We start from the raw sequence: 23,546 nt of genomic DNA on the forward strand, positions 1-23,546 counted from the left end.
GGCAATGCAGAGGTGTTGTCATTGTTCAAGTTGGTATGGAATAGAACTTGAAAAACATCTAACTTATTTTCCAACAAAAAGAATCCAAGATTTATAACATCCCCCATTCCTAAACCAGCAAAAAGAAACGAGAAACGTTCCACCTCACCCAGCATTTGAGTTGAGTATCATTCAAAATTTGTCCAACCGTGAAAAACTACTCTCGGCACTTTCTCGGCACATTGTCATGGTGACGATGGAAAAAATAGTCCCTCAAAGGACGAACTTATCCATTGTTTCCCATTCGAAAACCGCAAAACTTTGAACCGTGCGAAAGCTCCTGCTTCAACTGACCGAATGGGCTGCGAGTGGTTGGATACATGTTTTTGAATCCACCGTCATATTTTTTCTCTCTCGTTTGTTTGGTCTTGGTACCCGACCAGACACACACAACAAGATCATAACAAAATTATGACAACTGTTAGAAATAACATTAGTTGATATAATTCTGCTATAAAGATTTTTCATGTGAATATCCATAACAAAATTATACTAACGTTTGTTGTAATTTAAGTACCAAAATTATAACAAAACTTGTTTCATTTATTCAAACAGATGTGTAACAAAATTTGATATATCATGCATTATAATAATTATAATAATCATAATTCATTATAATATAATTGCCTCTAACATTATTTCGTAACACGTTTATTGCAATCCTTGTTATATTTTTTGTAAAAAAAATATTTTAGAATTTGTAATATTTTTTTGTTGCGAACAGGTTTGATATTTTTTGTTATTTTGGTCACTCGAACCAAGAGTTTATAACAAAACTTGTAACAAATTTGTTCTGAAATATATAACAGAACTTGTTGTAATTTTGTTATGATTTCGCAAGTTTGGTCAAACAAAATTTTATATAATCTGGCTATTATATCTCAACTTGTTATGTTTTTGTTTTAACTGGAACGAGTATTGTTAGAGTTTTTGTTATTTTAGCTACTAACGGTACATGTTTTATAACAACCATTGTTACAATAATCATTGTAACAAAATAACACCACCTGTAATAATTTTGTTTTTACTATCTAGTCGGGATGCCTATCGCGAAATGTGGCACTCATTCATCCCAGGAGTGCGATTTGTTTTACGACTCACATCGATAAGCCACGGAACTACGGAAGCGCATTTTTCGGACGAGTAGTGATGGGTGTTTTTGAGCGTGGCTTTTCGTAAGTTTTTTTTTGTTGTTGTAAAGGTAATGGGGATGGTGAAATATGATGATGAAATTTCCGAAATACTAATATAAAAAACGTCGAAAAAAAATTCAAAGATTGGAAAGATAGCAAGTTAAGTAAACCTTGAGCGCTATTTGGCGTTCAATCCTTGGTTCAAAACAATTTCTCTTTCAAATACTGTTATAGTAGTATGTATACATTTATCTTATCTTTCAAGTTTCCACTTTCTTTTTCTTTGAATGTTGTTTTATTACCATCCTATACTGAATGTTCTAACTTCAAAACTGACATCAACTTTTAACTATTTCAGATGATCGCCAATCATTAGGTAAGTTTACATTTCTGAAACCATTATCCGCGTTAATTGTCGTAAATTTAAATTCCACCAAGAGAGACAATATTGACTCGAAACTTACACTACCCGGTTGGGGCAATCAAATCAAATCAAGCGAAGAAACTGAGCGCTCCACGAAGCTTCGCTCCTATAATTGGCGAAAAACTTTGTCTCGTTGGCGGCAATTCAAGCGAAACAAGAAAATCCGTCTGTTTTCAATCCTAGATGCCGCCGCCGTCGGTAATTAAGTTAATCCCAAACTCATCAAATCCAATTCTCTGACATTCTTTCGTCTCCCTACCAGCTTCCGACGACAATGATAGCCCATGATCATCCATTTGAATCGCAGTCATTATCATTGTCCGTGATTCCACCACCAAATAAATTCTGATGAATGAAATCGGAAAATGAATCAACTAGAAAATTATATCAGGTTTATATCATATTGTGTTATGTTGTTATAAAATTCATCTGTAACTTATTATGTTATAAACCAGATGCAAGATGATGTTAAAATAACTAAAATTGTTACAAAAAGTATACTGGTCTCATCAAGCTAATAACCTATTTTGTTATAATTAGATCAAAAGTATAATAAAATGTGATGTGAATTTTATCCTCAAAATTTTTAGTTTCTATCAAAATTTGATACAATTTTGTAACATTATTTTTTAAATGTCGAAGACTCGAAACTAAATTATAAAACATAAAGTTATCCAATAACATTTATAACATAATGTGATATAATAGAGTTACAGTATTTTGAAAATACCAAGGATGTTGAACGTGATTATATCACAATGATTTATAAATATCATGGTTTGTTATAATCATGTTATATTTTTGTTACAATGTTCTTGTCTGGAACTGAGATTTTTTCCACCAGTGTTAGTAAATTCGCAACGCCGTTGTAAGCCGAATAAATTATTTTCTCATAGTAGTAAGGAGAAACACTTGTGGTTCCGAAAAATTGTCATATTTGTCCAAAAACCCACTTTCCAGCAAAAAACAAACGAATCAATATCACTCGCACACGAAACAGCTTATTTCCGCTATCCATCCATTCATCCATTGGACCATGTAGCGGAAAGATGATTTCATCGCACACAGAGAAGTGCTTCTTTTGACTTGTTGGGGACAAATTTCCCCGCCCCAACACGGCCCGATTTTCACCACACGCGTAAACCCCAAGACAAGACAAGCTCCCCAAAAAATCAAGAATCTCTTCACTTCCTCTTCGGGTGAAACCAAGCGTCGTCGACGACGACGACGCACGTGGCATCACTTCCGGGGATCATCCCCCGTTCTCTATTGCTATCTCCACAAGTCACAACTCCAACCTACTGGTCGCCCTTCCCTGCATCCACGCTACTGTCACACTGCTCCAAGGAACATGTATCAAGAAAAATGTCTAAAATGGCACGGCTTTCTTCGGCTTTGACTTTTGACTTCTCTACTACACTAGATGGCTGCCTACTGCCCTGTGGAAATTCGAAACTTATCCAACCCTGCCACCGCTATCACCAGCCCAATCGCTCCCGTCGTCGTGTGGGGTTTACTACACTCAGAATAAACGACTTGCGTTTTTACTATGCTGAGAGATCACTTTTTTTAAACAAAAGGAAGTTTGAACATATCTGAAAAAAAAGATGGAGAAATGCCTGGTGGAATTACAGTACGAACTTCTGTAGAAATGTTGAATTTCCTCAAGAATAATGGTTTTGAATTCAAAAATCTCCAAAATTCAAGCAGTCTTCTATAAGATTTACAAGAGAACCAGGAGTTCACTGAATTCAAATTTATAAATAATCATCAAGTTCTTGTGGAATAAACATCAGTTTGTGGAAAAAGTGAAGGTCTACTGTGTTGTTCCAAAAAAATCATCAATATAGGTCCTCAACGTCTGATAACTTTCCTAGGTACAATTTTCGCAAAACTTTTATACTATCGTAACATTCTGATCCGTATTGATGCAAGATACAAGATAGCTATTGTTTCAGTAAGACTATGCTGAGAGTGTCTAGGTTCTATTCCCGGTCGGTTCAGGCTCTTTTCATCTGAGCGCATCCATAAATGACGTTGGATTTTGTTTTATCAGTTTTTGTCCTACTGAATATCCTGAAAGAATCCCTGAATCCCCTCCCGAGAGATATCTCTAAAAGAATTCTGTAGGTATCCTCGTGGGAGAAATCATTAAAAAAATCATTGAAAGAGTGTCTGCAGAAATTCCAAGAGAAATTCTTGTAGGAATCACGAGAGAAATTACTGGAGAAATTCTGAAAAGAATCCCGAAAAATAAATCCAAAAAAATTCTGAAGAAATCTCAGGAGAAATCCCAGGAGGAAACCCTGGAGGAATCATTAACAGGCTTTTCGGGCCCGTATGAAGTTGATCACCAATATTAACTTCTTTTCCCGATCAGCCTAGATAGCTGTGTAGTGTCGGTAGCGGTTAGTTCAACTGGCTAAGAATAGCACTACGGACCGCCTGTTCCAGTGGTAGAAATCCACTAATCAGGTGACCCCTAATTCATGGTGTTATGCGGCTTTACGCTTACCGTGCCTAGGAATGAATGGCTAGGGGGGTCTAATAAAAACCTAACCGCAAACGGAGCCTGTGGAGTACCAGGGCACCCTCCACAGTATTTGCCCTTACTGTGCTAACCGGAGCAATAGCGCGGTGGACCTTGTGTTTCTCCGAGACAATCAGCTGCCCTTCTTCAATCTCATACTTGAGGCTGAATAAGGGCGGGATTATGAAGATGTTATTAATTAGTTTAAATTTTCACCTATATGGTTTCGCATTATGCGTTTTACACAGTGTATTCTGTGCATCCTCGCCTTTGGCGCACTCAAATCGATACCGATCTGGCTTTATTGTTGCTGTTCTTTTTTGTGCTGTGATTGTTAAGAGTTTAATCTTGCCTAGTTTGGGTAGTGGCTACGGTTAGGATAGCTCAGATCAATCTTCAGCACAAAAGAACAGCAACGATCAATCTTTGTAGACTTATGCAAAATGGTACAGCCCAAGTGGCGTTAGTCCAAGAACCTTACTTTCGTAAGGGGAATTTCTATTTAGGAAACCTTGTGAATCCGGTGTTTGCTACTTTCAGTAAAAATGAAATGGCAAACTCATGTGTCATGCCTCGAGCATGTGTGCTTGTCAACAACGCAATCGTTGCTACACTCATCTCTGAACTAACTACCAGAGATATATGTGCTATCACAATAGATGTATCTGTTGGAAACCTCAACAGGAAATACGTTTATTGTTCGGTTTATTTACCGCATGATGAACCATCCCCTACGGATGCTTTCAAGCAAGTCATTGCATACTGCACTTCAAAAGGCCTTCCGCTAATTGTTGGTAGTGATGCTAATGCTCACCATATAATCTGGGGCAGCTCAGACATCAATTTGAGAGGCTCCAGTTTGATGGAATACTTGAGTAGTACAGATCTTGGATTACTTAACACAGGCAATCGCCCAACCTTCATGGTATCTGGTAGAGAGGAAGTGTTAGACATAACGCTTTGCTCTAGCAGAATTAGTCATGAGCTGACCAATTGGCATGTGTCAGATGAAGAATCTTTATCTGACCATCGTTACATCTTGTTTGAACATGTGAATTTTACTTCGCAAACTTTGCGTTTCAGGAATCCCCGGTCAACCAACTGGGATCTCTTTACCGATTTGGTTGCAGCCAAATTTCATGGATACTCACCATCAATTGACACTCCAAGTGATTTAGATGATGCCGTTGATACTACAACGGCCTTCATCATGGAAGCTTTTGAAGAAGCCTGCCCTCTGCGGTCTGTGAAGACCACAAGAGGAACCCCTTGGTGGAACTCCGATCTGGCGAAGCTCAGGAAACAATGTAGAAAGAGTTGGAACAGACGACGTTCGGCTGGATCGGAGGCTTTCAGGTCGGCTCGCAAGGCCTACCAGAAAGCTCTTCGGTCTGCTGAACGATCCGGCTGGAAAAACCTTTGTACATATGTTTCCAGTCTGAGTGAAGCCAGTCGATTGAACAAAATCCTTGCAAAATCTAAGGATTTTCAAGTGAACGAACTTCGTTTGCCAAATGGTGATTTCACTTCCTCTGATGAGGAAGTTTTAGAATGTTTATTCAGTACACACTTCCCCGGATGTGTGGATATTACATCTTCGGATGAACCTGATGTCTTTTCTTGTAGTTATGATTCTTTAGCTTCGGCTCGGAGTATCATAACTTTAGAATCGATTGAATGGGCACTTAAAAGCTTTGCTCCTTTCAAATCTCCTGGGGCAGATGGGATTTATCCTATTTTGCTTCAGAAGGGATTTGATCATTTCAAACATGTTTTGAAACAACTACTTGTTTGCAGTTTTGCTACAGGGTATATTCCCAAATCCTGGCGGGATATTACTGTGAAGTTTATTCCGAAAGTGGGTCGTGCGTCGTATGAAGAAGCAAAGAGCTTCAGACCTATCAGTTTGACCTCTTTTCTTCTGAAATGCTTAGAACGCATAGTCGATCATCACATCCGTGATGTTCATCTGGCCAATGTGCCTCTTCATGTGAACCAACATGCTTACCAATCTGGAAAGTCCACTGTGACTCTTTTACACAAAGTTGTTTACGATATCGAGAAGGCATTCGCTCAAAAGCAATCTTGTTTGGGTGTTTTCTTAGATATCGAGGGTGCCTTTGACAACGTGCCTTTCGATGCCATATTGGAAGCCGCACGGGGTCATGGTATATCTCCAATGATTTCCAATTGGATTCACCAAATGCTCAAAAACCGACATCTCTTCTCGACATTGCGTCAAGCGGCGATTAGGAAATTGAGTGTTTGTGGATGCCCCCAAGGGGGAGTCTTATCAACACTTTTATGGAATCTCGTAGCAGATACGCTATTGAGGCAACTCAATAATAGCGGTTTTCCTACTTATGGTTTTGCCGACGACTACCTAACATTATTAGTCGGTATTTGCATCAGCACCCTTTTCGACCTGATGCAAAACGCTCTTCAGGTAGTTGAGGGTTGGTGTCGCCAATATGGCCTTTCGGTAAATCCGAGTAAAACATCTATTGTTCTTTTCACGGAAAAGCGAAACCGTAATGGTGTTCGAACTTTACGTCTCTTTGATTCTGAAATCAATGTGACTGAACAGGTAAAGTACGTTGGAGTCATTCTTGATTCCAAGCTTTCCTGGACACCTCATGTTGAGTTCAGAATCAAGAAAGCTTGTATGGCCTTCGGGCAATGCCGGCGAACCTTTGGTACAACTTGGGGTCTAAAACCCAAGTATATCAAATGGATCTACACAACTGTTGTTCGGCCAATATTGGCCTATGGATGTCTTGTGTGGTGGCAAAAGGGCGAAGTGAGAACGGTCCAATCAAAGTTAGGCCATCTCCAAAGGATGTGCTTAATGGCGATGTCTGGAGCGTTCTCTTCAACTCCCACGGCAGCGCTCGAAGTTCTCTTTGACGTTGTCCCACTACACATTCATCTCAAACAAGAAGCACTTTCTTGCACTTACCGTCTATGGGTACTCGGTTTACTAGAGGAAACTCCTGTGAACCGCAGTTCAACACACACCTCGTTGTTTCCACTTTTGGTGAATTGGGACAAAGTTGTCCTTGCTCCAAGTGATCTTACAATTGCTTGTAATTTTCCATATAGGACATTTTCCACGAAATTCCCTTCCCGGGAAGAGTGGACATCTGGTTATCTGGAGAGAAGTATTTCAGACGGCATCGTATGTTACACTGATGGCTCCCTTCTCGAAGGTCGAGCAGGTGCTGGTGTTTATTCTCGTGAGCTAAGGCTGTATCAGTCTTATTCACTTGGCAGACACTGCACCGTTTTTCAGGCCGAAATCTTTGCTCTTATGTGCGGAGTGCAATCAGCACTTCAGCAGCACGTAATGGGCAAAGTAATATACTTCTGTTCAGATAGCCAGGCTGCTATTAAAGCACTTGCTTCGGCCAACTCCAGGTCGAAGATAGTTATCGCTTGTCGAACTCAAATTGAGAAGCTGAATTCAGCAAACGCTGTTCACCTTGTATGGGTACCTGGCCATTCTTCCATTGCTGGAAATGAATTGGCTGATGAGTTAGCTCGCACTGGAGCATCACATGACTTCATTGGCCCTGAGCCAGCTATTCCGGTATCCAAGTGTTGGGTGAAGCTTCAGATTGACACCTGGGCTGCCACTCAGCACAAACAATACTGGAATAGTTTGGAGTCATGTCGTCAAACAAAATTGTATTGTACTGAGCCATCTCTAGGGGTGGCAAAGTATCTAACAAATCTGTCAAAACAGAATTGCAGCATGCTGGTCAAAGCATTGACTGGTCACTGCCGACTCAGTTATCACATGGCGAATATTCAGCAAGCTGATTCATTTGCATGTGATAGCTGTGAATCTGATTATGGAACTTCGTATCATTTAATATGTAACTGTCCAGCTTTTGCGCAATTGCGTTTCCGAGTACTCGGGAAACACTTATTAAGTGAAACTGACTTCAGAAACCTGAATCTTCAAGATGTTCTGTTGTTCTTGACCCGCTGTGGTAAAGAGCTATAGGCTCTCTTTACGCTTTATGCATTATCACAGTGCCCTTCTCAGGGCGCTGTTCGAACCCATTGTGGCACGCTTATGCGTTATTACAGTGTCCTTTTCAGGACGCTATGTGAACCCATTGTGGTACGCTTTTGCGAGTATGACGATCCTATTCCCTTACCTGTCCTTTCCCATGTCCTATCCTTTTTCCTTCCCTTCTCCGTCAGGTAAATGATGAATAGGCTCGTGTTCATGGCGATGGCACAAATTTCCCGAATGGAGGAGAACGTGCCTCTAGAGCCGACCTACTGATACCTGATACCTGATCCTCGTGGGAGAAATCATTAAAAAAATCATTGAAAGAGTGTCTGCAGAAATTCCAAGAGAAATTCTTGTAGGAATCACGAGAGAAATTACTGGAGAAATTCTGAAAAGAATCCCGAAAAATAAATCCAAAAAAATTCTGAAGAAATCTCAGGAGAAATCCCAGGAGGAACCCTGGAGGAATCATTAACAGAATTTTGAAAGCAATATCTAAAAAATACTGGGATAACTTCCTGAAGGAAACCTAGGAACAATCAATTCCTGATGCAATCTCGGAAATAATCCGTGAAGTAATCTTGGAAGGAACCCTAGGAAAAAATCTACAAAAAATACCACAATACCGGAAACTATCTCCAAAAATTGCCGGGATGAGTCCCTAGAGACAACTTGGAAGGAATTCCAAAAAGAATTTCAGAAAAAGAGCCGGGAAAATCCTAGTTAGAGCCCTAGGGGAGATTCCGTAGAAATCCGAGGATAAATCCCCAAAGAAAGCCCGAGGAAGATTATTAAATTCCTGGAAACAATCTCCCAAAAGCGATCCTTAAGAAAAAAAAATGCCGGAAATCCGTTAAAAAATCTTGGAAAAAGTCTATGAGGAAATCTCAGGAGGGATCTTTTAAGGAATTAAGAGAGAAACTCTAGATGGAAACCCTGGAGAAATCCTTCTCGGAAATTCAGGAGAAATTTCAACAAAAAAAAACCGAAGGAATTCCGTGAGAGTTTAAAGAATCTCGAAATAATTCTAAAAGTAATACTGAAGACGTCTAAGGAGAATCCCTGAATGAATCACTGGAGGAATACTCGAAAGAATACTTCGAATAATTCCTATCCTTTCAATACCTGAAAGAAACCCAGGAAAATGTCAGAAATCCCTGAAAAAAATTGAGAGAAATCACTGAAGAAGTCCCTGAAAGAATCCTTGCTGCAAATCCAGGAAGTTTTTTTTTCTGGACTGAAAGCTCGAACAAAAGTAATAGTGAAACTCGAAAAGTTGCTGACAAACTTTGCAACAGAATAACTAGCTATATTTATTTATGATAAGTAGATGTCCTATTATTTCGGATTTGTGGATAGTTTTTTTTAATGAAAATATGTTTAGTAAGCATTGGGACAATTCCTCTTTTGGCAGTATGGATCAGCGTTTATTTCCGTCACAATCTTTTCCTCATAATATGCTAGATTTTTTTGCAATATAATATTAGGAATCTCATGCGGTATGGACCCGATTTTACCAGCCCCTTTATACTATAAACTTTTTGCTCTTATTATCTTATGGTCAAATTTTGACCAATTTATTCATGTTGTTCGTTTAAGCTAAAAGTTTGTCGGACACATAACGGTTAACTGCTGAGATTCAAAACATAGAGGTATAAAAAACTTGAAAACTGTTCAGTTTTTGGGAGAACAAAAATGTGTTCAAGGAACAAATTGCAAAATTTAGCTCAGCTCGAATTTTCTAGAGTCTTGTTTGAACTCCACCCAGTAAACGAGATGAACTAGCCTAGGGTTAAAAATCTCGTTAATACAGACAAAAAAAATCCACCCAGTAAAGCTACCAAACATTCCTTTGGGATCCCAAAAAATACAAATTCTGAAAAAAAAAATCAAAATGTTTGAAATCTACTACAAACTTTCTCCAAAAAAATGTTCATGAACTTACCCGCTAACTTTTCGGGGATTTTGTTGAAAATATATCAAAAATGGCAATTTTTGTGTTTTGTGCTAGGATTGCATTGAAAAATTCTTCAGTGATTCATCTCAAAAACTTCATTCGGCCATTTATTTGAGAATTTTACAGGTAATTGTATTTGGAGTTCCTTCCAAAAATCATTTTGGCATATTCTTTGTGAATTCATTCAGCCATTCCGTTATAAATTTCATATGCAATGCCTTTGGACATTCAGGAATTTTCAATTGGTTTTCTGAACGACTTTTCAAAATTGCCGAAGGAATCTGGAGATGAAATCGCCGATTCCATTTGTAAATGAGTTTTCGTAGGAACTGTCACAAAAAACTGACAAAATTAAAAAAAAACTGAGTCTTAATGGAATTTTCGAAAAAAATATTCGTTGAATTTCCCGTTCCCGTAATTTTCAAACCTATTCTTTAAAAAAATGTCAAAGTTTTTCATATAAGAATTGCTGAAAATTTACTAGTGGACTTACCAGAAATATCGAGAGAAATTTCCGCAAGAATTCACAAAGAAATTTCTGAAGAGCAAAGAATATTCCATAGGAATTTTGAAAAAAAAAAAAAAATTTTTAAAAAGTTTTACGAAAAGTTTTTTAAAGACAACGCAACAGAAACTCCTAAAGTAATTGCTGAAGGAGTTTCCAAAGCTATTGAACGAATTGGATTGGACGAAAGAACTACGAAAGAATTGCCGAATAGTTTCTTAAAGAAATTCTCGAAAAATCCTAAAGATATACTAAAGAAATTTCCAAAGTAATTACTGATGAAATCCTTAAATAAAATTCCAAAGCACGTTCCAATAGAATTTTCGTAAAAATTTTTTCATTTTGGTATTTTTTTCTTTCCTGGACAATCAAAGCTTGTATATTTTTTGCTGATATTTAAGACTGTTCAGCATATCTCAAAATGGCTTTTAGTATCTATTAAGACGCATTTAGATTGTTTTAATAATTGAAAAATTGATGTTTTGGTCACTTTTTGAATGTCATTGTTCCTTCTGCATTGAATCATAACAATTAACATAAATATTAATAATGTTTCCTCATTCGTTCTATCAAAGAGTTTATGGGAATACACACGGAAAATGAAATTTTTCACCAAAAAAAATTTAAAAGAAAGATATTTTAACAATAACCATAAAATCTCAAAATGTTTTCTTTTTAAAATCGGTACCCCAAATAGGCTTCCAGGAAAAATATGAAAATGTATGGATAATCAAAAATAAATATTAGAAAATTTAAAATTTACAAAATCGCGAACTATACCGAAGCGTTTCCAAAGCATGTTTAAATCGATTTTATGCAATGCAGTATCATAATTTACATTTTATATAACTCATTTTGGTATCATGTTCAGATCAAAATCGAAATTTTTGGTATTAGAGGGTTAATGTATTTTGCCAGAACAACAGTTCTCACTGAAGAACTCAGTGTTGCCAGAAGGTTAAGCTCAAAATGATTTCAGTTTATTTACGAACCTTATTTTTGCATCACATTGAGAACATCTTGCTGTCTTAGCGATCGGTTTGGGTCAAAAATTGCCCTTTTGCTAAAATCCCTTATTCAAAACTTGAAATTTGTATGGGAGCGATTCGTTAAATCGCCTCTCATAGGTTTTTACTGGGCGGAGCTGTCAAGCAGTTGTCCAGCTGCAAAAGGTGATTTCAAAAAATCTCTTTGAAATTAATTTTAGGTATGAAAATAAAGTTCTAAAAATCTGTAAAAATACCATAGTGGCTCAAAAATGGTGCGCATTTATGTAAAATTATAAAATCTAAAAAAAGTCGAATTTGAAAAACGTTATTGAATGACGCATCGAAAATTTACTAGTGTATGAGGTATTTTTTAATTTCAAAACGCTGCAATGCAGTTCCTTGTTCAGTTTTCTGCCAATTTTTGTTTTGTTCTTGCAAAATTCGTAACTGGTTTTCGCTTCAGTGTACACTACTATCGACGTAAGTGGGTTAAGAGTTTTGTATGGGTATTAAAGTTGGCACAGATCTCTACTGTGACGGAACTGAAGAGTAGCATTTCGTTTCATACCAGAACTTTCAGTCGGCGGCGGTGGCGCGACGGCGGTTAGGATAGCTACTTTTCCATTCTTCTTCCGGGGGCGGGGGCTCGAAAAGAATAACATTGTCAATATTGGCTTTCGAGATTGAGGCGGTTGGCTGGCCGGCCGGCCGGCTTGACAAGGCAGGCGACTGGATGGATTTAGGGTTGAGGACGCGACCAAGGAAATGTGGGAGGAAGATGATCAGGGACACTTGCTTGTATCGAAGCTCTGCGGGAAGGAAGCGGGACAATATTGGGTAAGCCAAAACCGGGGATATTGTTGTTTATCGTTCGGGAAAAGCTCACAGCATGTGGTATCTGTTTGACAAGCTAGAAAATAGAAAATGGCTAGTTTTAAAGCTCCGGGCTATGTGGGGTTTGCCGGATTTTGTTTGAGAGGGTGATACCTGCAGAACTTTTACCGACTGTTTGTTGTAAGCACTTGCAATGTAATTTGATTCTGGGCGACTGATTCTTGTCGATTTTCATTATTAGGATTATCGTGACTTCGATTTGTACCTGGTAGCACTGGATGGTCGGAACAATAGTAGATGAAATTTATAAATAGTAAATTGGGAAAAGACAAAGCCTGTTTTGTAGGTAAGAGATTTACGAGCATTTTAGTAAAGATCTTGCTGCACAACAGGAATTTAACTCAGACATATTGATCATGAATTCACGACGCGTTACCCAACTGTTCTAAAGTAATATGAATGATATGGTATCGTCATTTACGGTTTATATCACCTGCCACATGATTTAAAATTATATGAAAGCTTTTGACTGATAGAAGCTTTTCCTTTATTTCCATAAAAAAATAAGTAATCAAGTTACTCAATTATGACCTCTCTTGATTCGACGATATATTGAAGAATCAACAATAACCCAACAATCCATACGAATTCACCCGTAATTCTCAATCGAAAACAAGCAAAAAATCCTCCATTTAATTGAAATTAATTTCGATTTCACACTCCACTGGTTAGCCTCTCGTGTTCCTTATTCTGACTGCCGGATCCATTAAACAGTAGCCGGTCGCGCCATCGAACCGGTTTGCTCTCAATTTCCAGCTGTTCCATCTGGGTCCAAACAAAATTATGCTCCCGATCCCGGGCATTATTCCATCCGGCTGCAATCGAATGCCCTTTTCACTCCCATTATTGTAAATTTTACAAATCAGGTGGGTTTTCATTACAACCCACGTGGATTAATTCGCGGAGCCAAGAAAAAAAGCATTAAAACTCGAATGGGTGCAGCTGCAGCAGCAGCAACAGGGTGGTAGGCAATGCGCACCCGATTTGAAAAACATATCAAGTTTATAACACATTGTGTTATGCTGTTATATTTTTTTTCTTTAACTTATTATTGTATAAACCAGATGCAGGATGATGTTAAAATAACTAAAATTGTAACAAAAAGTACACCATTCTAATTACAATAATAACCTATTTTGTTATAATAAGATCAAAATTATAACACAATATGATATAAATTTTAGCTTCAAGAAAACTATTTTCTACCATATTTTGTGTAAAATTATGTTCTGAATATCGAAGAATGAAAACTATATGATTTCACAATGAGTTATTAACATCATTTATAACATAATATGATATAATTGAGTTATAACATTTTTAAATACCAAAGATGATAAACATGATTATATCACAATGAGATATAAATATCTTGAATAGTTTTAATTATGTTATGTTTTTGTTAGAACCTTCTAGTCGGGCACCCCTTATTGGTGGATGAATGTTTGTGTGTTTGGGGGTGGTTTCGGTGGACCACTGTTTTTCCCACCATCTCTTGGGTTGGGTCGTCATCACCACCACCACCACCACCACCACCATGATTGTCGTCCAATCAGTTTGAATTGAGAATCAATTTAATCATTGTCATGCGGGAATGGGTGATTTATTGCGTTGCTCTTTTTTTCTTTCTAGTAATGAGTTCTACGGGCAGTTGCGTCAAAGTTGTTGCAATTGTGGTTCAGTAATTAATCGTTGTTTTGAATTTTACTATCATTCATTAATGGTTTTACATTTCTGTGTTGGACTTATGAAATTTAAGGTATTGCGGTTTAAAAATTTGATTACGTATCATATAAATATTTTAGCAGTAATGTTAATTTTGTTTTATATTCATTTTCATGTAATTACATTCAAAAGAGACAAATATTTTCTTAAATTTACGTGATGGGAGTAGGATCATTTTCGTTCTTTGCTTACTCGACTAGAAATTTGTAACAAAAATAACATAATTATAACAAACCATGATACTTATAACTCATTGTGATGTTTAACTTTGATGTTTGAGATACTATAACTCAATTCTATCACATAGTGTTATTAATTGTATTATAATTTAGTTTCGAGTCTTCGACACTTAGAAAATATTACAAAATTGTATCAAATTTTGATTAAAACTAGTCAACTAGTCATCTTGGGACTAAAATTCATATCACACTTTGTTACAATTTTGATATGATTTTAACAAAATAGGTTATTATCTTGGTTAGACCACGTCATTCAAGTGCTCATCAAAGTGCTGCTTCCACCTTTCCATCCCTTCACGTTCGTCCATCAAGAGGCTTAAAGCCGTTACGAGATGCGCTAAATTTCTGGTAGAACTTCCGTGTTTCTTGAGAACGAGGCAGAAGTTTCATTTACTCGCACTCCAGGCTTCGTACTTCTTCCAGGCAGCGGATGGCGTGCCCCCCTGGCTACCATAATTTTTCTTTTAATTAGAGTTATAAGAGTTCCAGAAAATTCACTCAAGAAATAAACTAATATACCTAATAATATAGGATTTTATCTATAATTATCAACTTTTTTCTCGATAACCAGAAGAAATTCCCCCAAGCATTTCTCTACCAGCACCAATTCAATCTTATCATAGAGCTTCAACAAATAACAAGCTTTGAATGGCTAAGTTTGCAAAATTTTCCGGATATGTCGAATAACCGGTTCCCGACTAGATCAGAAAAGCAAAATTATTACAGTTTGTGTTGTTTTGTTAGAATAGGGGGATTCACCTTACAGCGTGAACTGATTAAATTGATTAATCGGCTCGATCACCAAGGCAATCTTTGATTATTTCATTCGCAAAATCATGAAACGTTTCAAATAAGCAGAAAATCATGGCTTACGCAGCAATTTAATCTGTTTAGTGAGTATCCCTATTGACTTTTGTAAAAACGGTTGTTATAAAACATGGACCCTTAGTAGTTAAAATAACAAAAAATCTAACAGAACTTGTTCAAATTATAAAAATATAATTCAAGTTGAGATATAATCATAACAAGATTATTTCAAATTTTGTTAGACTAAACTTCAGAAATCATAACAAAATTATAACAAGTTCTGTTCTATATTTCAGAACAAATTTGTTGCAAGTTTTGTTATAAATGTCCAGTGACCATAATAACAAAAAATATCAAGCTTTTTTGCGACAACACAAAACTGTAAGATGTTTTGAAATAATTTTGTTACAAAATATAACAAAGATTGCAATAAACCTGTTGCGAAATTATGTTAGAGGCAATTATATTATAAGGTAACAAATGTTGTTATTCATCTGTTTTTATAAATGAAACAACTTTTGTTATAATTTTGTTACTAAAATTATAATAAATGTTAATATATTTTTGATATTTTTTTGGAAAAATCCTTATGACAGAATTATATCATTTATTGATATTTCTGACAACAGTTGGCATAATTTTGTTATAATCTTGTTATGTGCTTCTGGTCGGGTTTTGGTAGGAAAAGAGAAGAACTTTCTAGAACCATTTTCTGCTATAGATTGTAGTACCTCAAATTTCACGAACTAGCATTCAATAAAAACAAACGCCATGATAAGAACAAAAACCTGGGATTTCTTTATGAATTCTTCCTGGGACTCCTTCAGAAAAAAATACAGATATTTCTTCAGAAACTTCTGCAGGAACTATTTCTTCTTGAATTTCTCAATGGACGTTTTGCGCAATGTCTTGCGGGATTCCGCCAGTGATTGTTTCAGGGCTTGTTCGAATATATGCTCAAGGAATTCCTCCAACGATTCCTTAAAGTTTTTCTCTAGGAATTTCACCAGACATTCCTACGGGAATTTCTCCAAGGATTCCCATAGAAATTTCTACATTGATCGTTATAAGTATTTCGGCAGCTACTCCTTCAGTGCTTTCTCCATTATATTTTCAAGACTTCCGCTTGAGTTTGCTCTTATAGTTCCATCTGTAATTATTTGAAGTATTTCTATAGGAACTTCTAACAGAAATTCTTTCAGAAATTTTAACCAGATATTATTCAAACATCTGGAAATCCTTCAAAATCCTTCAGGAGTCCATCCAATGATTCCTTTTATAATTTGTCCAGAAATTACTACAGACATTGGAATTTCTACAGAAATTCTTCCAGAAATTAGGCTTTCCTGAGCTTTTAAAGGAAATCTTCATTAAATGCTTCTAGATTCCTTTTTGGGATTTCTTCAGGAATTCATCCTAGTATTTCTTCTGTGTTTGTTTCTGGAAAAACTCCAGGGATTATGTTAAAAATTCCTGCAAGAGATCCCCCAGGAACTCTTTTTGGGAATCCTTCAGGGATGCACCCCGGATTTTTTTACAGGAACTCCTCCAAGGGATTACTTCAGGGCTTACTCCAGGAACTGTTAAGAAATTTGCTTGGAAATTCCTCTTGGGATTGCTTCCGTGATTCCTCTTGGGTTTTCAGGAGTTTCTCCATAAATACGTCTTATGATCGCTTAAAGATTTTTTCCAAGAATCCCTTCTGTGATTTCTTCAGTACTTTCTCTTTCAATTTCTTTAGAAACTCATCCTGGGATTCCCTCAGGAAATTCTTCCTGGGATTCCTCCAGGTATTCCTCAAAGGATTCCTCCAGAGATTCCTTTAGCGATTCCTGCAGGAGTTCTTCCAGTAATTTCTCTAGGAATTCCTCTAAGAATTCATCCAGGGATTCCTCCTGGGATTCCTCCAGGTATTCCTCCAGAAGTTCTTCTAGAAATACTTCCAGGTAATCCTCCAGGAACTCCTCCAGTAATTTCTCCAGGAATTTCCCTAGGGATTGCTCCTGGAATTGTTCCAGTGATTCTTCAAGAAATCTTTCCAAAGATTTCTCTAGGGATTTCTCCAACAATTCTTCCAGAGATTCATCTGGGAATTTATGCAGAGATTCCCTAAGGCATTCCTCTAGAGATTCCTCCAGAAATTCCTCTAGAGATTTCTCCAGAATTTCCTATATGCATATCTCCAGGAATCCCTTCAGGCATTTCTCTAAAGAAGGAATCCTGGAGGGATTGATCTAAAGATTCTTCCAGAAATACTTCCAGAAATTCCTTCAGATATTTCTACAGGCATTCCTCTAAGAAATTCTGAAGGAGTTCCTCCCGAATTTCTCCAGACATTTCTCCCGAAATTCCTTCAAGAATTACCGGAAATAACCTCAGGAATTCCTCCAGGAATTTCCCAGGAACTCCGACTGAAAGTTCTGAACAGATTCCTGCAGGAATTTCCCCAGGAGTTCCTCCCGGAATTAATCCAAGTATTCCTCCAGAAATTCATTCTGGTATTCTTCCAGAAGTTTCTCAAGTGATTCTTCAAGGTACCCAACCAGGAATTTCTCCAAAGATTCCTCCAAGAATTCCCCCGGGAGTTTATGCAGGAATTCCCTCAGGAGTTCCTCTAGAGATTCCTCCAGGAATTCCTCTAGAGTTTCTTCCAGGAAATCCCTCAAACATGTCTCCAGGGATTTCTCCAGGAGTTCATCAAAGCATTCCTCCAGGGGTTCCTCCAGACATTCGTCTAGGGTATCTTCTAGGGATTGTTCTGAAGATTCTTCCAGGAATACCTCTAGACATTACTTCAGGTATTTCTCCTGGCACTCCTCCTGGAAATTCGCCAGAAATTCTTACAGGATTCTTCCAGGGAAATCCTCCAGATAGTACTCAAGGGATTCCTTAAAAAATTCCCCTAGGAAATACTCCCGGAATCCTCCAGGAATTCGTCCAAGAATTTCTCGAGAGGCTATTCCTCCAGGATTTCAGACAGGATTTTTTCCAAGAAGTCTTCCCAAGAATTTCTCCAGGTATTGCTCCGGGGATTCCTCCAGAAATTCTTTCAGAAATTCCTACAGCAATTTCTCCAGTATTTCTCCAGAAATTCTCCAGTGCTACCTTCAGATTTTTTCAGGAATTACACCAGGATTTACTCTAGATATTTCTGCCGAAATTTCTCCAGGGATTTCTACCAGATGTTCCCTAGGGACTCCTCCAGGAATTTTTCTACGAATTCATTAAAGGATTCCACCAAGGAATGTCTCCAGAAATTCTTTTAGGAATTTCTACAGGAATTTCTTCAGATTTTTTTTCCAGCAATTATTCAGGAATTTATTCATAAATTTCGGCAGGGATTCCTTCAGAAATTTCTCAAGGGATTTATCCAGGAATTTCTCTAGGGGTTTCGTCAAGAATTTCTCCAGAAGTTCCTCCAAGCATTTTTCCAGGATTTCTTTTAGGGATTCCTCCACTAATTCCTTCTGACATTCCTCTAGGAACTTCTCCAAAAAATCCACAAGAGATTTGTTCACAATCCTACAGGAGTTCCTTCGGGAATTCATCATGAAATTTCTGCAAAGTTTCTTCCAGGTGTAAATTTCCTCCAGAATTTCCACCAGTAATTCCTCCAGCGGTTCCTCCAGGAATTCCTCCAGCGGTTCCTTCAAGAATTCCTCCAAGAAGTCTTCCAGGAATAACCCCAAGAATTTCCCCAAGTATTACTCCAGGAATCCCTCCAAAAAATAAGGCAGGAATTTCTCAAGGAATTCTTGCAGAAATTCCTACAGCAATTCCTCCAGTATTTCTCCAGAAAATTTCCAGGGCTTCCTTCAAAATTCTTTCAAGAAATCCTCCAGGATATTCTCAAGATATTTTTGTCGAAATTTCTTCAGGGCTTTGTACCAGGTTTTTTTCTAGTGATGCCTCCAAAAATTCCCCCAAGAATTCATCAAAGGATTCCACCGAAGATTTTTTTCAAAAATTCTCCAGGGATTCTTTAGATTTTTTTTAGGAATTTCTCCAGATTTTTTCATCAATTTGTTCAGCAATTGCTCTAGGAATTTATCCAGGAATTTCGGCAGACATTCCTCCAGGTATTCCTTCAGTAATTCTTCAAGGGATTTCTCCAGGGTTTCTACTTGAAACTGCCAGGATTTCTGCCAGGGTTTCCTCCAGGAATTCCTCTAGGGATTTCGTCAAGAATTTCTCCAGAAGTTCCTCCAAGCATTCCTCCAGGAATTTCTCTAAGAATTCTTCCACTATTTCTTCCTGATATTCCTCTAGGAACTTTTCCAAAAAAAACCACAAGAGATTTGTTCAGAAATGTCTCCATGGATTCCTTTAGAATTGCTCCAGAAGTTCCTTCAGGAATTTATATTGGAATTTCTTCAAAGATTCTCCCAGGAATTCTCCCCGGTGTAAATTATTGCAGAATATCCTCCAGCAATTCCTGCATGAATTCCTCCAGGGGTTGATTCAAGAATTTCTCTAGGATTTCCTGAAGATTTTTTTCAATTGCTCCATGGATTTCTAGTGGAGTTCCTCCAGCACCTGCGTTTTGTATTGAACATCTTCAAGATAACTTTGGAGGAATGCATACAGGAACCAGAAAATTTTCCAAAAAGTCATCCAGGAACTCTTTCATGATTATCTCCAAGAGGAGCTCATCTACGGATTTGTTCAGGAGTCCATCCATGAATTCCTATAAGAATACCCCCCGAAGCTCCTGCAAAGGAATTCCTTAAGAAATTCGTCCTGAGATTTTTGTTTTTCGGCTGTGCAGTCTCAAATGAAAGCATTGATTCTACATAACCTTCGCCGACGTTTCGGTCCTTGGATCGGACCTTTTTCATTGAAATTTTATTTTGAGTTTTATACATGAACAATGTTGGGTCCAATCTGCTGCCGTTAGTGTTTCAGTGGCGTTTCAGGGGGATTTAGAGACGTTTTAGGGCGTCTTAAAGAGTTACATAATTTCATAAAGCTTGTAGGAGTGTTTCGAGGGGTTTGAAGAAGTTGTTTGTGCTTTTGGGGATGTTTCAGGACGTTTGAGGATTTCAAGTGATGTCAAGGGGATTAATTGGCATTCAAGGTGCTTCAGAAGGTTTCAGGGTCGTTTTAAGACGTCAAAGGAAGTTTCTGAAGGTTTTCAAATGGTGTCCAGAAGCTTTTGAGGCGTTTTAAGGGTGTTTCTAGGTGGTTTCAGGAACGTTTCAGGGAGTTTCTGGTACGTTTGAAGAGGTTTTAGGCAGCTTCAAGGACACTCAAGGAGAATTTCAGGAGTAGTCCAGGGGTTTCAGGGGGAGTTGAAGGCGATCCAGGGCCTGAAATTTCTATGAAATAGACCTCATGAAGCGTCCTGAAATCCTTCTGAGACCAACATGAAATAGCTTTCAAACACCTTGAGACTTTTCAGAAACCTCTTAAAATGCTCATTTCTCTTGAAATACCTTGAATCACTCCGAAACTCGCTTGAAATTTATGGATCCTGCTGAAACGGACCCACGACTCCGTATCGCTAGTCCAGTTTGACTTATTCTGTGGCATAGTTGGTTAAAGCGCCGGACTAGCGATTCGGAGTCGTGGGTTCGAATCCTACAAAAGCGAGTGGTATTTTTTCCCAAATTTATCTCCCAATTTGTCAGCCTCTTGAAACGGCCTGACCTACTTGTAACTTCCTTTTCAGTGAAACGTAAATCATTCAACTAAGTCCCCACTCTTGCCCCATCTCACCCTACTCCTAGGCACGATGTAAAACAACGGACCCAATCCGATCACATACACACACACATTTGATGGGTGTTTATTCCAGATGGAACGGATTTTATTACCATGAACTTTAAAACCAAACAACATCCTACAATCAATTGCAAGAACATCAACCGGATCAACTCGGGTCCCAAACCCAATCAGCTCGAAGCTTGGACGGTAGGTAGGTGGCCTCAGTCAGAGCCTGAGACCGAGAGGCCCACATGATAACCTACTTCGTTCTGATAATTGGTTGCACTGGATCGTTGTACTCATTTATTGTCACACACCGCAACAACAGTAGCACCAGACCGCTCGTTTGATGTTTATTAATTTTGTTTGATGGTCTCTGGAGGGCAATTCGATTGCCTCCGGTACCAGCCACATATGTGAAATTCGATGACCTCTATCTCCCATGTTAATGGCTGTTGGGTTTAAAATGGTGACCAGTATAAAAAATTGGCACATTTTTGCTGAATAAATTACTACAATAAAGTCATTAATGTTTGTCGCTTCTGGTTTGTGACTGAATGTGTCATGTGTCATAAAAAAGATATCGGCAATAAATGGAGATTACTTTTGTAGGTCGTTTGCAAATGAAAATGACCGTTGCGAATATTGGGTACATGCATTGGTTGACTGGTTTATTGTTGTGGGATGGGTATTCTATGAAATCGTTCTGTATCAATCATTGAGTGCAAATAGAAAACGCAAATATCGTTTAGTTTGCTCGAAAATTTCAATCATTTAAAGCTGGTAAATTAGTAGAGAACAGTTGCACACCGATCCTAATTAGGACTGTTTTAATACTGTCGTAAATTACGTTCTTATGCCTAGTTTAAGTTTTTGAGCTAGTAACGGTAATTTTCACATTCCAAAAAATTAACTTTGTTCAATATTTACGACACATTTTTAATTAGAAGATTCGTGATTTCATCACGAATCCAGAACTCGGTAACAAAAAGTTCCCCCTCACCCTGAAAACAATAAACTCACCTCGACAAACATCCTTCAAGTAAATTTCCAAAAAAGGAACGACACAACGTTCAAACACAATTCTGCTCTTTGTTGACAGCACAACTTTCGCCGATCGGAACAAGCGCATTTGTTCGCCAAACTTCATCCTCTCTATATCAACAGTGTTGAATGTTGAGTTCCAGTTTTTTTTTTTTCGCTGGTATTCCCAGTTGCAGCCACATCACTGTGCTGCTAGCCCGATGGCTAGAATCAGTAAATTCGATTTGCCAACCAAGACAAACTCGGCAGACTTGTGTGGTGCTAGGTAGTTACACAGTGAACAAAATGGGGACATTTTTTCGATGTAACTACTAGCGATCTAAACCAGAAATGGGGGTTTTCAATCTATATTTGTCAACCTATGCAGAAATTAAATTAAAGTAACTAAAACTGACACTGCTGATTCGTTAAGGCTGTTGAATCATTGAAATGTTGAAAATTGTTGTAGTTCATCACTCAAGTTGTCAAAATGACCATGAAGGGAGGAACGTGATTCTCGCTCTTTGGATAGGTGTGTTCGAGTCCCGATCAAACACCTTTTTATTCTTCTTCTTCTTCTTTATGGCTCTACGTCCCCACTGAGACTTGGCCTGCCTCGTTTCAACTCAGTGTTCTTTGAGCACCTCCAAAGTTATTAATTGTAGGGCTTTTTTTGCCTGCCATTGCATGAATTTGTATATTGTAAGGCAAGGACAGTGATACACTATGCCCAGGGAAGTCGAGAAAAGTTTCCAACCCGAACGGGAATCGAACCTGCCGTCTCCGGATTGGCAATCCGAAGCCTTATCCACAAGGCTATCTGGAGACCCTTTTTGTGTTTTATCTGTTTTTTTTTGTTTACATTTAAAAACGCAATTTTACAGCGTAATGTCTTTGTCCAGCACCGAAGGTAAACTGTTTAACTTTTTACTGTGCTAACGTGGATGAGGAAGGAAGTAAGTAACTAAAAGTTGCCACCGTCTGCAGCAGCAGTTAGCACTGATCGCAAATGCAATTTTATTTATTTATCTTTTGACAAGAATGGAACTATAATGGATGCACAAGTTTTTGCATCCAGCAGTTTAGGGTCCAGTGAGGTGTTGGACGAGCTAAAAATAAACAAAGATAAATATAAACCATCAGGCAGAGCAGAGCGTACTTGGCCAGCCATGTGAAATTACTTTTCGTTAGACCAGTGTTTGACAAACAATGCGGCAGCGACCCATGATGAATTACCTACTGGTTTTTGGAGGGTCGCGAATATTTGATTGGTTTTATAATGTCACCCAAACTAAAAAATTTAGTCACAACCTTAAAATTACTCTTCAGAGATTAGAACTCCAATTTCTACCCAAATTTCTCGTGGAATCTCTAATATGATTTATTTACCACCTTTTTCATCAAATTGTCCGGGATATTCCGGAAAGTATAGTCCAAAGATTTATTATAATTTAACAGCAAAAAAGGAGTTCCTATAGATTTTTTTAGTGTTTTTTAACTCCTAAACTACCAAGGGTCCAAAAAAAGTCGGAAGTCCAACTTTGACAAGGT

The 23,546-nt window shown here is 37.9% G+C and overlaps 1 protein-coding gene across 13 annotated transcripts in view; it reads left to right on the forward strand.

Moving 5' to 3' along the window:
• The window catches only part of LOC109422356 (heterogeneous nuclear ribonucleoprotein L), a 946,335-nt gene that overhangs the window by 805,526 nt on the left and 117,263 nt on the right, over window positions 1-23,546 (forward strand). For 8 of the 13 annotated variants that reach the window (XM_062860356.1, XM_062860355.1, XM_062860359.1 and 5 more), the window contains one exon: window positions 1,531-1,548. The exons of the other annotated variants lie outside the window; for them this stretch is intronic. In XM_062860356.1, the coding sequence (XP_062716340.1) occupies window positions 1,531-1,548 (18 nt within the window). The remainder of the gene's footprint in view (window positions 1-1,530; window positions 1,549-23,546) is intronic. 13 annotated transcript variants of the gene reach the window in all.

Source organism: Aedes albopictus, chromosome 3 (assembly GCF_035046485.1).
Source record: "Aedes albopictus strain Foshan chromosome 3, AalbF5, whole genome shotgun sequence".
NCBI lineage: Eukaryota > Metazoa > Arthropoda > Insecta > Diptera > Culicidae > Aedes > Aedes albopictus.